This window comes from Protopterus annectens, chromosome 15.part0, assembly GCF_019279795.1.
Source record: "Protopterus annectens isolate FY-2018-M chromosome 15.part0, PAN1.0, whole genome shotgun sequence".
NCBI classification, from domain to species: Eukaryota; Metazoa; Chordata; order Ceratodontiformes; family Protopteridae; genus Protopterus; species Protopterus annectens.
Window position 1 is genome coordinate 343,792,452 of NC_056749.1, and position 17,456 is coordinate 343,809,907.

The 17,456-nt window shown below is 39.5% G+C and overlaps 1 protein-coding gene across 1 annotated transcript in view; it reads left to right on the top strand.

The window, feature by feature from the left end:
• LOC122789682 (relaxin receptor 1-like) overlaps nt 1-7,995 on the top strand; it is a 976,275-nt gene extending 968,280 nt beyond the window's left edge. The window contains exon 18 of the mRNA XM_044057098.1: nt 5,717-7,995. Coding sequence (XP_043913033.1) covers nt 5,717-5,925 — 209 coding nt within the window. The 3' untranslated portion in view covers nt 5,926-7,995. The remainder of the gene's footprint in view (nt 1-5,716) is intronic.
• Nucleotides 7,996-17,456: the final 9,461 nt, after the last annotated feature.

Here is a 17,456-nt window from a genome sequence, read left to right on the forward strand (position 1 = left end):
CACTCATCCAGCTATGAAAATAAGTGCTCAGTTCAACAACATATTCACATACATTTTCATCTGCCTTGCATCTATGCTCACAAAACCTTTTCCTATACATTTCAGGTGTTAGCTTAAAACATTGTAACAGACATTTCTTTACAGCAGTATAATCAAAACAGACAGAGTCAGCCATTTGTGATATACACGTCACAGCTTTCCCATGGAGTAAGGGGGTCAGGAACCATACCCAGAGCCTTTGGTCAACACTATACTGTTTGCATACCCTTTCAAACATGTGAATGAAACTATCAAAATTATTCCCCTCTTTAAATTGCGTAAGAAATTTTCTGACCTGTTGTGCTTCTGGGGTCCAGTTACTCCCTTCCACATTACCTCCATGACTCTGGCAAAGAGTCAGCATTTCCCTCTCATGTTTCCTCTGATGCTCCTTTTCTTCGGCTTCTATCTCCAAACACCTGGACACCAACTCAAGTCTCTTTAACTCCAGCTAGATTTTTAAGTCCACTGCAGAAAGGTTGAGCTGTCCATTCTCCGAGGATATTGTATTTCTACTGCCAGTCTGATTGTCCTTCGCAGAAAGGTTGAACTGTCCATTCTCCAAGGATATTGTATCTTCACTGCTAGTCTGATTGTCCTCCTGGATGCTGTTTTCTGATGCAGCTGTAACCAAGACTGCAATCAGGTCTGCCTTAGTCAGGGTTCCATGCACCAGTCCCCTAGCCTGGCACATTTTCACCAGCTGGCTCCTTGTCAGCTTTTCATATTCTTGTGCCGACATGCTACCTGCTCACGCTGACTAACTAAGCTAACAAAAGAAATAAAACAATTGTGATCTGAACTCTGAGTATATTCTGTGTGGCTGATTTAGAGTACAAAACACTTTCAGAGATCACTGTACATAAGCTACAGGATTCACTCTACTCACACCACTGCCAAACAGATATGTGAGGATATAGTATTCCACCACTGCCACCATTATGTGATGACCGTGCCCTGGCACAGCAATCAAGGAGCCTCAATCCTCACCACTAACACCAGGGAGGTCATCTCCCAGAAGAGGAGGGGATAACTAATACACACAGTGCAGTACAATTTCCCTTAATTGCACACAGAGATCGCAGTCAGTCTGGGGCTGGTTACATCCTTGCTCTCCAGGTCCCCAGTAAGATTCCCCACTGGCACAGCTATAAGGTCTAGTTCTCAGCCTAGCTGACAAGCTAACCTCCAGTACCCTCGTGTCCCTGCCCAGGTAGCTGACACACTACACACACTTTAATAAATATTTATACAACTTCACAGACACTCCTGGGAAAGGCGAACACAGATTCTCCAGCTATGCCCCTTTACCTAGACTATACGGTAGTAATTTCTGCCACCTCCAGCTAATATTATCAGCTACCCAAAGGCCCTTGAAAGGGTGTCCAATTATTACTGTGCAATATTATTATCCAATTGGTAATGTGACTATTCAGCCTTAAGGCTTATTAGAGTGGCTTAGTACAATAACCTCTATAAATATGCAATGTACTCTAGAACCTACTTCTCTACACAAACCAGCCACAGGTAAAGGTTTTCAAAATATTTAATAATAAATAATTAAAACATAAGACAATACTACTACACCACAGAGATATCCAAGAGTTCAGAGATCACACAGAAACTTAAAATAATGCAGTAGGACAGATCTGAGGTCAAAGAAAAACACTTAATCTAGCTTTCTAATCTTTAGCTATTCTTAAGAGAAAACACAGTGCTATAATCCTACTTAAATACATAAATAGCAAGCAGTGCTGGGGTTGATGGTCCAAGACAAATTCTTTCAGTCTCTCACTGAACAATAGTTTTTAAAACACTAACAAGCAGCTCTGCTAAGGCCCTCCCAAATTACATCATTTTGACACTTAGATTTTCTCAGTATTCACATTACATCATCTTGACACTTAGTCTGGAGTTCCCAGGCTACAAACTGCATTATTTAGTAAGCTAACACCTGCTCAGGAAACTACAACAATAAAAGACATTTCACATGTATACTCTAACAATTATTCCTTAAGATAATAGAAAGAATGTGTTCAGCCAGTCACTTCAGCAGCTGTCCAAGGGATATGAACTCAAAAACAATGTGCAAACCAAGTAGAGTGAGCACATTCCTCATTCCTTAGAATTCAAACAGTGATGGCTAAACTAGCACAATAAAAATTAAGGCAATAGACTACACTGCTGAAGTATGCATCAGGTCAAATTGTCACTACTGGTGTTATTGCACTGGCCTGACCCTCACAGGATTGTCATGGTTTCATTAAAATATCATGATCTGGTCACATACAGTGTTTCAGAATTTTAAAAAAAAAGTTAATATATGGTCTTGTTGTAAAACTGTAAAAACAGTTTAATTAATAATTATGATATAACCAAGAAAGTGCTAAGACATTTTAAACGGTTTTAATATTTTATTATCACTTTCTTTGACAACTGGCATAAGGTTTTGTGATTCCTTTTGGATTTTGAAAAATATTAATTGCATAATACGCTACTTTACGGCTCACAACAAACTTTTGATATTATTCCACAGTTGCTTCCTGATAATAAAAGTCTCTAATAATTTGTAAACAACAGACCAAGATTATGGATAATGTATTAAGCTTTGACAAGTGTGTAGCACCTGAAGTCAGAAATGTTTACTCTGTAACACACATGGTACTCAAAAGAAATAACAAGTAGCCATTGTTCCATGTATAGGTCAGTTATAGAACATAATGCCATATTTTTAGCATATAAATAATCCACTAGATGCAAGAAAGTTCAGTGGCTCTTACCAAAATAAAAAGAAAAGATGGAAAATGGAAACTACTTTGACAAACCACAAAAACTAGCTCTGTTCTCTATCTCATTCTATTTGTGTAGCTATCATTGAGACGGATACCTGGTGTCAAAATCACGGCCTCAAGCTAAATGCCAAAAAGTGCATAGTCATCCCCTTTGGAAAAAACAAAGTACCTGTGAACTACCACATACATGGTAGTCCCCTAAATACAGAAAATGTAATAAAGGATCTAGGGACCCAGGTAGATAGTAATCGCTCCTTTGATATTCATATTGCCAAGGTGATTAGAAAATCCTTCTATGTGACCCACCTAATCACAAAAGGGTTCACATCTAGAACAAAAGAGGTTATTGTGCCCCTATACTCATCACTCATCAGACCCATCATAGAGACAACGTCCCATTTGGGATGTACCTTACAAAATGCCTGCAACAGCTGGAAAGACCACAGAAGTACCTCACCAAGAGGATTACTGGCCATAAACAGATGCCCTATGCAGCCTGACTGAAGAAACTCCAACTGTACTTGGTTGCATACCACTTACTCAGAGGTGATCTCTGCCTGACGTACAAGGCCATGTCCAACCTAGAATTGGATATGCTCCATCTAAAAAAAACAAATCCCCAAGAGCCACACACTCTAGGGATCTAAACCTCACCACAATGATAAATAGGACATGCTGGAGGGATAGATTCCTGTCCCAGAGACTCCCCATGCTTTGGAACAGGATTCCAATCTACATTAGGCAGAGCCCCTCACTAACACTCTTCAAGAGAAACCTTGACGAGTGGATGGGAAACAGAAAATTTACCCTGGGGATCACTGCAGTGGCCCCGCTGGACAGAGGTACAGGGAACTAATGGCTCTGCTGGACAGAGGCACAAGGAACTAGTCTAAGGGGACGGCGAAAGCCAACACATTCTGGCTAGGCTTATAGATGCCCTCGGGCAGATAGCCTAGTACTTACCTATGAACCTATGTCCTTCAGAATTCGTAGAAGGGATCTAAGCTTAGTAAATAATGACATTCAATCATTCATTCATTCATTTTCTACTAACCTGCTTAATCCAGCTCATGGTCAAAGGGAAGCTAAAGCCTATCATGGCACTTAGGGGAGCTAAAGTCTAACATGGCACTTAGTGAGTATAAGGCAATAAAACTAATCTTAGGCAGGGTGTTAGCCTATAACAGGATACACACACACACACACACACACACACACACACACACACACACACACATAGCATGCATGCCTATGAACAAATTTGAAAGATCATCAATTCAACTAAGGCAAATTTTTGGGATACAAGAGGAAACTGGAGTAATTAGTAAAACCCCATGTTGACACAGGAGTGATGTGCAAAGTTCACAAAGAAGCAACTCCATCTGCCAAATCAACTAGAGGCCTAAGCACTGTGTGTCAGTGGTACTAACTGCCGTCTCACTGAGTCTCCCCATATGTGTGATCAAATTCTGTTAGACAACTGTTCGCTTGCAATGTACAGCAAATCGATGTAGTGCCAGAGCTAGTAACATATTCCTTAAAATTAATAGAAATAAATGAAAAAAGGAGCGTCATTACTTACATTATGCCTTGTACAAAATATATAATGGTGTTCAAAACAACACTGATTGGTGAGCAGCACAGAATTCCAACATAGGATTAAAGAAATCAAGCTTTATGAAGGACAATTTTACACATTTGACTCCAAAACCCATGAACCTTTAAACAGTATATTACATCATTTATAATTCCTCACCTGTACAATTAATAAACATTTACAGACAGATTATCCACTCATTATTTAATTCAGTTGAATAATATATGGTTATTGTGTTCAGCAGTATTAATTATTACAGACAAAAGAAAATCTACGAGTATAATAACTGTTATAAGAATAAACTAAAATAAAACGCTGAGTGAGCAGCACAGTGGATATCACCCCTGCATCACAGTTCTTGGTTCTCCAGTCTGATTCTTGGCAAAGGTACTTTCGGTGCAAAGTCTGTACATTCTCCTCATGGCCATCTGGGTTTTCTCTTGGGTGTTCCAGTTCCTTCATGCATGCAAAAGATATATTGTAGGATAACTACAATACTGCAAATTGCATCTGTATATGCCATGTAAGAGTTTATGCATGTATGTGTTGTGTGGGAGGGCAATGGCTTGGCACTCCGTTCTGGAGGAGTCTCTATGTCACTTGCCCCATTGACAGGACAGGCTCCAACTAACCCAGGACCCTGCATTGGATTAAGTGGACAATCAGCAAATAAATTAATAAATGAAAACAATGAGCAACAGAGTATAATGTGCCTGCAGAAAGTTACAACAGAAATCAGTTTTCAAACTCTGTGAACCCAGTAACTTGTCAGTTCCTGAGTAAGGACTCATCCTACTCAACATGCAGGTAGTTCTGATTTTGAAACTTTCATTAATATTTTAAAATATATTAAGTGTTTTTTGCACATAATTTATATAACAATCCTTATTTATATAGCCAACAGAACAATAATATGCAATCTACACATCTACCAAGTGATTATTCATTAGATAACTAATATTATTTGCTAGCAACTGAAGTATTATTACTTTTTAAGCACATTGATTTTCCCTGAAAAAAAGGATGTTAATGTATTAAATGTAGTGAATAAATGTGATTTTATATCAGTTGTTAACATGGAAGGAAGCCTTAGCCATCAGAAAACAAGTGAATGTTGAAGTGAAGTAACAATTAGAGTCTTGCAATGTCATACAATCTATAAAATGATTACCATCTTTCAATTTAGTAATGGTAGAATTTTGTAAGCTGATTTCTGTTCTCAGAGTATGCATGCCATGCAGGTAGTTCAAATGTAAAACATTTTAAAGCTGTTGTGTTCTTTTTGCAGGCACAATCATTTCCTGGGTCGTAATTTTCATCTTGCCAATTAACAGTGCTTTGAATCCAATACTCTATACGATGACTACAACTTCTTTCCGGGAGCACTTCAAACAGTGCCTGGAGAAGAAGAACTTGTCAGGGATCATGGAGCCCAGGAAAAGTTTCATGTCAAGTTCATTACATGACAATCACCACCTAAGTCAGCCTGCCTCCTAAAACTAATGGTATCCCCCAATCAGACAGTCTGATTGTCTGACAGCTCATCTCCTAGAAGGACAATTATGTTAATGGCCAGTTCTGCAGCCACCTCACTTCTAAGACTTTATTCCATAGTGCTCTGATAACTTCCAAGACTTGATTCCATTGTGCTCTGATGCCACAAGTTTTTGTCCTGTCTTTCATCTTATGTTTCTTCTGTAAACCAACTTAGCAATGGGGATGTCCAACAGTATCATTACTTACTTGCTCCGGGTGTTCAGAAATCTACAAGTGTAAAAGTGCTACTGTAAATATGTGTAATAAGTTAACTTCTGCCATTGACTTCCATGAAACTTGTTCACCATTTTTTTTATATGAACAGCCAGACAAATATTTATGAAGTTCTTGTCTCCTCTGTACAAACTTAAAAAAAAACTAATCAAAGTTTTGCTTAGTAAGAAATTATTCACTGGAAAAATTATAATCTGTTATTTGTATAAAATTGGAGTATTTGTAATTTGATTTCCCCATAACTGTATTTTTATTGCAACAAAAGTGCTCCTGAATTAGTATATGTTATTACTGTGCCAAACTGCATAACCCTTGTAACAGTAAAAGAATGACTCGTGCATGCTTTGGGCTGGTAACCCAATCTAAGAAGCATGGTTATCAGTTGAGTGAGGGATAGTTAGGGAACCAGTCCCACCATTGCCTTCACTCGTACAGTGGTTTAATCCTTTAGAGGCAGAGTGTGGGGCTAGATAACTGCTACAGAGCTGTACATATACATGTTGCATTTTTGTTCATTTTCACCCCTCATTTTAATAAAATATTCGAAAATCTAGCACAGGTGCACAGGAAAAGACAGTTGGACTAAAAACCTGTTTCTTCCTCCAGTGCTGTGGAAATGTGGATTTGTAACACAAGCATGTAGAAACATTAGAACTATGTACCTACAAAGGGAAAAACACCACAAGAAAAAACATTCTAATGTGAAAACCTGACGATAAAAATAAAAGTTATCTGCAAGAGGTCACCAAGGTTTGTTTATACATTAGGTAGAGACTTCAGCAATTTGATATTAACCAGAATGTTGAATCATGAAGGTAAATGTTAGAAGCACCGTGTACATTTTTAAATTCAATCTTCTACTAGAAGCATTCAATACATATTAATATAGACGTCTAACTATTTACATGTATGCTCTTTGATATGTCAGCATTAGACTACTTCAAAATAATGTGCCTATTAGAACGAAAACATGATGAGGGTGGTAAAAGAAAAACAGTGACCCATATAATAAAAGGCAGAGCTTTTCAATAGCCAAAGTGTAACCATAGCCTGTACAACATGTAGGCATTTTTAATACATACATGCATACATTTTTAACTATATGTAGTAGCAAAAATTTATCCTTGACCCACTTTTTATTTTCTAAGTGCTAATTGCAAGGAAGAACTGTTGACTGCAACCAATGACTCTGTATATCTCTGGTACAAATTATACACAAAGCTCAACTATATCCAACAACCTTTTGGTGTTAAATGTTTAGCAGATATTCAAGAAGGATGGTACATAAGCACAGCCTTTCTACAAAAACTTGGACCTAATTTTTCAGTCTGTTGAGGTTTGGAAAACATAATTTGAGCCAATTAACAGTTTCTTTTCTAGGCTTTGTATAGTCAGAAGATACTGAAGTAGAACCCAAAATTAATACTTTTATCATCAAAATTATCTGAGCCAGTCTAATAGCAGGTTGTAACATGTTAAAACTTTAGATGGAAAACTTACTATCTCAACAAAATTTTGACCCTGTGACCAGAGAGTGGCTACTCATTCCTGTAATCTACCAAGTTTACAATTTATTTGCCATAAACGTTTGCCTTAGAAATAATGCAGCAGTTATTTTCAAGTACAGATTAACAAACACTCTTTTTTGTGAGGTGGTATGAACATCCTGAATTAAAATTTGCATGTGCTGTGCAAAATCAACTGTAGCATCAAAGTTAAAATGTTCATTTCTTGCATTCCTCATATAAAGTTCATAAAAAGGCTATACCAAACTCAATTTAATATAATAATGAATAACATGGAGAAGGTTGTATTAAATTTGCCATACAAGCTAACTCCGACAGTTTCCAATTACATGACTCAAACTTAAAGGATCTATAACATTCATGTAGTACTTTGTGAACATTACAGCAACATTTTTTAGATTTAAACCATGTTGTTAAGTTAAAAGAACCTTACAAACTCATGCAAAATTGCATTTCATAATATGTTAGTCTGGCTACTACTATTTAGTTGTAAAACTGTAAAAAGTGAGTGGTGTACATAGTTATGAGTAAGCTTTCATTTTTGAACGGTAATGTTTCTGTTACTGTCACCTTAAACATGCATTATGTTCACTGCTTGAATGAATATAATGAATTTAGCTACTATCATTTTAAAGCTAGGCCAAAACATAATGTAAATACATGGAACTGATAAATGTTTTTCTTAGTATTGTTGTCACTTTCATCTCATCTTCCTATAGTTTTTGTACCTTAAGTTTATCCATATTTGAGCTTTAAGTGCTAATGAGTCTCTTCCCTGTCCTGCATAGCAATGGTATATTGCCCTTTAAAAACTATTCTAAACTGGTCTGAAAGTAACCCTTTATACAAGATGGCTGTATCTAAATGGAACAATGGATTACAAAGTATTACTTGGACAAGGCAAGAAGATAAAGTACCCCACCCACAGATTACCACCGTGTGCAATGCACTTCAATTAATGCATTGCCTCTAACATCTCCTTCTCACAATGAACACGTAATTTTTTATGCTAAATGAAAAGGAAATTCTGACAGGAATATCTTAGGGAGAAAAGGATGAGAATAAAATGGAAGGTAATTTTCAGGAAAAAATCAAACAGAAAATGAAAGAATACAAATGTGCAGAAACATGCAACTCTGGTTGAATCTGACACAGTGAACCTCTTTGTCAACCCTTAGGTTCATAGGTGTTTACTAGGCTAATTACCACAAGGTCCTTTTTAGGCCTAGCCATGCATCCCAAATCTCTGACAAGTTCTGGTACCCTTGATAAGTGTAAGCAGGAGCTTGGAAGATGAAACATTTACAAGCAGGTGCCTGGGAGATGAACTATTTACAGGGTGCCTGTGTGCATTAGAGACATAGGTGCCAAGCCAGGGATGAATTTCCTGTTCCCCATCCAATTGTCCAAGTTACAACCAAATTGGGTTAGAGAGGAACTCTGCTTCACATGAATTGGGAGCCTGTTCCAGAGATAGGGTAGTCTTTGGGATACATACTAGTCTCTCCAGCAGGTTCTATTTATATCACAGGCAAGGTTTAAGTCTTTAGAATGGGTAATTCTGGTACTGTTTGTTTTGTGGATATGCAGGAGGTTCACAGTCGAGTCTGATAATGCCCTGTATGCCAGGCATAGATCTTCCCTCAACAGACTGTAGGAGACAGAATATAGGGATAGGGCCTTGATGCGGTCTGCACAGGACATTTTACTTACACCTCTCTTCTTTTAGTGGAGAATGTTCCATTTGTTGGATATGCCTGGCTAGGTACATACCAAAGGGGGCATTATACTCAGGAATAGGTCTGATAAATGCTGAATACAGTGGAACAATGGCTTCCTTGAATCTAGATGCCATACCTTTGTATACAAGTTGTGCATCATAGAATGATTTCCTCACTACTGTAGACATGTGATGGTCAAAGGCTAGATTACTGTCTAGGTGTGCCCTAAGTCCATGACTACTGGCTCAAATGTAAGGAAGGTGTTGTCAACTTGATAGTTACCAGGGGTGGATGACTTTCCAAAAGATACTATTATGCATTTCTTAGCATTTAGTTTTAGTCCATACACCAGTTGTTTGTCTGTGTCAACCCTTCCTAGAGAACATTTGTGTTGGTGGGGGATTCAATGACAGCTCCTAATTTCCAATCATCTGCAAATTTAGTCAGCCAGAGACCACTGACACTAGCCTTGACTTGAGAGAAGTAAATGCCAGAAAGGAGCTGTCCAAGGACCAATCCCTGAGGTACTCCACTTGTGACTGGTCTCTTTGCAGAAGTGGACTCCCCAATTCAAATTTCTTGGATCCTATCTGTGAGTCAGTTGGCTATCCATCAGGTAACATAACCTCTTGAGTTTGTCAACAATGCCCAAGTGTGGTATTGTGCCAAATGCCTTGGCCATGTCAAGGTAGGCAGTGTGAACCATTTTGCCCTCATCCATTGCTTTGGTGACATTCTTAAAGAAGTCTACCAGGCTGAATAAGCATGACTTGCCCTTGATAAAAACAAACAGGGTTGGGTTCAGTGGTCTTGGAGGTTTACTATATCATTACTGATAATTTCCATAATAGTTCTTTCCATGGCTTTGGATATCAGACTAGTAAAACTTGTGAGTCTGAAGTTCCAGGGTCTGTAGATGGCCCACATTTGTGCAGATGGATGACTGTTGCAGTTTTCCATTCATAAGGCATGAAGCGTGTTTGGAGGCTACAGTTAAACAGGAATTCCTGAGGGCCTGATAGGTCATTTTTCATGCTATTTAAAACACATCCTAGGATATTGTTTGGGCCCATTGATGGAGTGTTCTTGGCCTCAGAGAGATCATTAAGGACTTGTTCTTTAGTAATAGCAGGGAGAGTTATTAGATAGATACAGCTGTAGATACAGATATAATTAGTTATCCTGCACTCTTAATAAGTGTTGCAACATTAAGAAATCAAGTAGCTTTTCATTTGGTTTCTTTGACTGCTGCTTAAAAAAAATCACATGCCCATCAGCTGTGTGTATAAACTGTGCACTGTTAGTATTTTTTTAATTTTCCTCACTAATGCATAACTGAGCAGTTAGTATATATGTATGTATGTATATATATATATATATATATATATAGGATAGCGTGGGAGTGACATACTTGTATGGGGGGCTTATTCACATACAAAAAAGGCCTTTTTTCTTCTTATTGCAGTTTTGAGTTAACTGATGGAAGTATAACTCATATTGGAGCGATGCAATCTAGCATAAATTAACCTATGAACACAAACACATGTGAAAAACTGGGAATAAACCCTTATGTCACCAGCTGGATTACAAAATGGCTCACAGATATAACACAGATAATCAAAATATGGGAAGCTACCTCCACAAAGAGTCCAGTCACCAGTGCAGTCCCCTAGGGTTCTGTGCTGGGACATCTCCTGTTTGGCATCTACTTTTCTAAAGTAAAAGGCCATGCCAAAGGGCTCTGTCTAAGCTTTCAGATCATTACAAGCTAGGAACAGTTATTGAATCCCCAAATGATGTAGCCATCCTGCAGGGAGGTTTATCTCAAATAAATAACTGGTGTCAAAATCATAGTCTAAAACTAAATGCCAAAAAACGCATTATTGTATCCTTTGGGAAGTTGTCTACCCATAGGAACTACTACATTGACAATACACCCCTAAGAGTTGACCCAGTTTGGGATTTGGGAACTTTATGTGGACAGTGACCTACATTTTGACCAATATGTGCCTATTGTTGTAAGAAAGTCATTTTATATTGTACAGCTTATAAACAAAGGTATTGTGTCTAGACCTGGGGATGTCATTGTCTCCCTTTACTCTACCTTCATTAGACCAGTCATTGAATATAATGCCCCCTTTGCTATGTATCTGTCCAGACACATGTAATTACTGGAACACCCACAGAGATACCTTACTAAAAGTATATAAGACCAGAACAATAAGCCCTACATGGACCGACTCAAATCCTTGTCACTATGATCTGTATTCTACAGACTGCTAAGAGGTGACCTGTGCCTGGCATACAAGGTATCCCCTGATGAATTACTGATGGATTTACTGCACATCAGCAAATCAAATGGCATCAGAAATACTCAGTCTAGGGATCTAAACCTCTTCCGCAACATCAACAGAATTGTTTGGTGAGACAGGTATATTTCACAGAAGATTCTGCTTCTATGGAACAGACTAACCATCTACATAAAATAGAGTTCATCCCTGTCCATTTTCAAGTGCAACATAGATCTATGAATGAGAAATAGAAGCTTAACAGGGAATGCCCTCCTATGCTACTACTGGACAGAAGCAGCTCCTAAATGCGTCAGCCTATGCACAGGTCTCCTCAAATTATCTATGGTATGATCCCAGTTATTTTCTTTAGGAATAATATATAATTATCAACCATGGGATGGGTAAGGCCAATCTATAAGTAAATTAGGTTATTTTGAGCACAAAATGGGAACCTGGCTAGGCTTAAAATGGCCCACATGGGCAGCTAGCCTAGTACTTACCTATGAGCCTATGTTCACACGTATAATGTAAACATCAGGGAACATAGTATACATATTTTTATTTATCACTGTTTAATGTGCATTATCAAAACATTTATCATATGAAAGGTCACAGTCTGTCATCCAATCAAACCCCTAGCATTTCAGTGCATCTCAACATCACTTCAGAAAAGAAAAAAAAGAAACTTCCACTAAATGCACTAAAAATTAACACTAAAGCCCCCCCCCAAAAAAAAAACAGCTGCCACATAAATCCAACATCTAGAAATGGAGTCTGACCTTAATTTAACAAAAAAAAGTTACTTAAATGTAATACAAATGAAGTGTGCTAAGCAGAGCTATTTGTCCAAGATTCCATGATGTGTTAAGTGAGTTGAGGGAGGGTGCTGAGGGCTGGATACAGGATGGGATGATAGATATTTTGTAGCTGGGAGGGAGCTGGTTTATGTTACCCTGAGAGGAGGTAGTGAAGTAGAGCATGAGGTATTTGGCAGGTAGAGAGTTGAGAAGTAATATAAGGTATGGGTGGAGCTAGATTCAGTCTTTCTCTGGCATCTGTGAAGGAATGCTTTGCTGAGTTGTCAGGGGTCAAGTGGCCATTCAGGCCTAACAGAATATGTATGATACCACTGTGACTTCCCCACTCTGCTCTAGTAATCAAGGAACCTGAATCCTCACCACTAATACTGAAGAGGGATGTTCACTTGGAACAAAAATGGATACACCCAGTATTTCCAGATGCAGCTTTCTGCATCAAGCACAATTTCCCTTAAAAGCACACAGGGAACACCGTCAGCCTGGGGTTGGGTCCTCTCTCTCTCCAAATCTGCAATAACACTCCCCACTGGCACAGCTATAGGGTTGGATATTCAGCTGCACGTCAAAGCCATGTTCTCCAGCACCCTCTCTGTGAAACCAATACTTCATGTCCCTGCTCCAAGCAGCTAACACAGACACACAAACACATGTGCACACACACACACATGCGCGCACACACACACACACACACACACACACACACACACACACACACACACACACACACACACACACCTGGGAAAGGCCGGCATAGATTTATTAGCTATGCCCTCTTCTGGACAGACTATAAGGTATTTACATTGCCACCAACACTCCAAAGCAAGCTACTCTAAGGCTCTTGTGAGGGTACCCAATTATACTGAGTGAAATTAATATTAATACAAATGACAGTGATTGGCCATTGCAGTAAGGTTTTCAGTGGCCAGATTGTTCACCAAAAATAAACAAGTACTCTCAAGAGATTAAATATTCTTTAAAAGATGAGATACAATGAAAAGTTTACATATATTTAATAATAAATAAGAAATGAACATGGAAATACTAAATATCTATTTACAATAAACACCAGAGTTTCAATCACAGGAAATACTAAAGTAACACAGATGAATACATCCACACAGATACAGAAAAACAGTACTTAATTAATCACACTATATTTTCCTGACTGATCTAAGGAATTACTATTACCTGGTTGACTTATTAGATCAAGGCAAGATGAAGTAGGTTAAGGTCCTTCCTTGTCAGGATACAAAAGCAGACTGCTCTAAGACTTCAGTCTCACCTATTATTAAACATTATGACATGACCAGTCATGGCAAAACCTACCATATCTCTCAACCTCCTGTAAATGTATTGTACAAATCCTAATATGTTTTTTGATGTACTCTGACAAATGCTAGCAACTAAAACTATTATACTCTCTCTTTATCTACTGTGTTAAGTTTGCAGAGCATTGCAAATGTTTGTCTAATCTGTAAATAGCATGTATCATTTTGTTTCATATGTGTAGCTTTTCTCCCTGAGACTCCTCTGAAAAAGGACTTCTTGTCCAGTCTGACTTTCCTGGTAAACAAATGTAAAATAAATAAATACCGATGGATTACAGAATGACATCACATATATCTGGTAATCTGACAGCTGGTTCCCATGCAACCTCCCTTGACTATCAGCTGTCAGGATTTAGCACATATCAGTAATACACATGCACAGAGCCTTTGCTAAGATCTGCTGCAATTCCTGGAAGTCATAAAACAATTTCAAACCTCACCCTTCCAGAGTGGCAATTAGTTCACCCCAAAGACAATACAGAGACTTTTTGTATCTAGCTGCATTGAGAACTATAAGATACAATCTTTAAGGCTCATGTCCAGTAATTTAATTACAGAACATTTTTCAAAATTAGTTGCAGCTGGACTATGATTAACCTCTTCCAGTATCCTCTGTTAAAACATATATTCAGTTACAATACAGTCAGGACCCCCTGTTGATACATTTTTAACACAAGCAACTTTATAAATAAATTTTCACCACAAGCATCTGTACAAATTGGGTTGATATACAAATGACATATAATTCTTTACAAAATTACAGCTAGTTCTGCTGGCATATGTTACACATCCACTGCCCTACTTCTCCTGGCATAGCTGGCAAAACCTCACATCATCACATCACCCCCCACCTTTGAAGACTCAAGCTAGTTTTTCAAATGACCATTGAGAAACATTGCTTGAGAGGAATGGGCCTGTCTGGGAATACCTTAACCCATGCCCTGTCTTGAGAACCCATCTGCATTAGCATTGTTGAACCCACTACAGTGCTGCATTGTCATATGATATGCCAGCAACCCTAGGCTCCACCATAGTAACTTGGCATTTTGCTGGTTGGCTTGATGTAGCAATAGATCCCCCTCAGACTCCTCCTGGCATCCACTGCAAATAATTAGCACCAGGGCCTCCCTGTAATGGTAAGGATTCATCATATTCACGGGATACAATCTGTATACCTGCCTCCTGCCTAGCGGGTTTAGTATGTAGTTAAAATCACTGACCTTCCTTACCACATTGAGGGGTCAGTCCCAAGCTGCCTGCAGCTTATTGTGTCTGACAGGAATGAAAACCATAACTTGCTACCCCATAGCATACTCTCGTACTCAACTATCCTTGTCATACCAGACCTTTTTCTGCTGTTGGGCTCCTACCAGGTTCTCCTGCCAGGTTCTCCTGGGCCAAGCCCATAAGCTCCCTAAGCCTTGTCCTGATGTTCAGGACATATGCCACAACAGACTTTTTGTGGGATTCACATTCACCCTCCCACTCATCATGAATCAAATCTAAAGGTCTCCTCACCCTATGCCCATACAGCAACTCAAAGGGTGAAAAACCTGTGGATTCCTGAGGTACATCTCTGTACACAAACAACAGATGGGGCAAATTTTTGTCCCACTCTCTCTTAAACAGGTCTGCAAATGCCCATAGCATGGTGTTTAGTGTAGTGTAGAGTTTAACTGTCCACAAGACCATTAGTCTGGAGATGGTATGGGGTGGTCTTTAGATGCTTCACCCCACAGCACTTCCACAGACAAGACAGCAGATCTGACATGAAATTGGCACCTCTGTCAGTCAGTATTCCTCTCAGGAAACCTACCCTGTCTCTAACAAAGCATTTGCCACCTTCTCTGTCTTGATCAAGGATAGAGCCACCACCTCAGGGTATTTAGTAGTATAATCTACTACCACCAGGATATAAAAGTCTTCCCTGTGAACCTTGGGGTACTCAGAGGCCCCACAATATCTATAGCTACCCCCTGAAATGGCTCTTCAATCACAGGCAAAGGCACCAAAGGAGATTTCACTTTGTCTCCTGCCTTGCCTACTTTTTGGCACTGCTCACAGGTCCTAAAGTACCCTGTTATATCCCTTGCAATCCCAGGCCAATGTATGTTCTGCATAATATGTCCCATGGTATGCTTTATGTCCATATGACCTGCAAAAATAATGTTATGGACTATGGCTAGAAGTGCCAGATGGTAGGCTCTAGGCACTACCAACTGCTATATTACCTCACTCTCTAGCCCTTCCACAGGCATCCACTCCCTATACAGTAACCCTTTGTTCCAATATACAGACTTCCCTTTTCCTTGGGAATCATGTGCCTCCTTAGCTACTTCCCTCAGGTCTCTTAGTGTAGGATCTGTGAGCCGAGCCTGTTTCAAGTCTACCTTTGTGACTTTTCCCAGCTTCACTTTCACAAGAAGTTTGGTATCCTCTGACAGTGGTGCCTCACTGTCAGCCTGGGTACTACCACTCACCTCTGCCCTTGCAGTCATTCTGTCCAAGGGAACATCAGTACCTACCAGCAGCTGTGGCTCACTTTCAGGCTCACAACTACAGGGTAGCTCCCTCCCTGAAATAGTCAGCTCACCAGCCCTAGCTTCAGGTATGGGGTCTGTCTGGGTCTCCCCTAGACTATCAGACCCACATGCCTGTGTCCAAGCCTGACTGCATATAAATGCATGCACACAAGGTACTGCATTATCAAAACCATTCCCTATCAGGATATCTGCATGAATATCCTCAAACACACCTACTTGCTTGCCTCCTTTTCCACCCTCCCAGTCAAGGTGAATGCTGGCCAAAGGCATTTGGAATGGGATCCTTGCTTGAGCTCTGATTGGAGTGGACTGCCCAAGCAAGTACTGTTGCTCTTTAACTAGTGCAAGATTCACAATGATTATGTCAGTGGCTGTGTCTGTCTTAGCTGTGGCCTGTTTTCCATCCACTAACATAGGATATAACCCCCATGAGAGTTTGGTAACCCTGTTGTCTCCAGACAACTTACCACTGGCATACTGCTATTCCTATTTGCTGGCTCCCCGATCTTTTGCTCCCCACCTTGCCTCCATGGACATCTATATGATACATGGCCTCACTGGTTATATTTAAAACATTTAACCCTTGATCCTGGCTGTGTACCTGAACTAGCGGCTTCGTCTGTTACTGGTGGACTCTGTTGGGAGTGGTTTAGGCTGCCCACCATGGATTCCCTTATATCCATGTGCAGCACTGGGTATCCCCTTCTTGTACAGTGATGCCCTGCTTGCTAAGTAGACACCCCCCTTTTTCCCTAGCTCATCTGCAGAGTTACACACTCAGTCTGCCAACCAGATTCTTCTGTTCTCAGGTAAAGTGCTAAGGGCTTGTTCCCTCACCAAAAGGTCTTCCAACCCTTCAAAAGTGGTGACCTGAAGCCCACTCACCCACATATGAAAATAAGTGCTTAACTCAGCAATACAGTCGCACACACTTTCATCTATCTTGCGTCTATGCTCACAAATCTGTTTTTGTACGGTTCAGGTGTTAACGTAAAATATTCAAAGTAAACATTTCTTTACTTTATCATAGT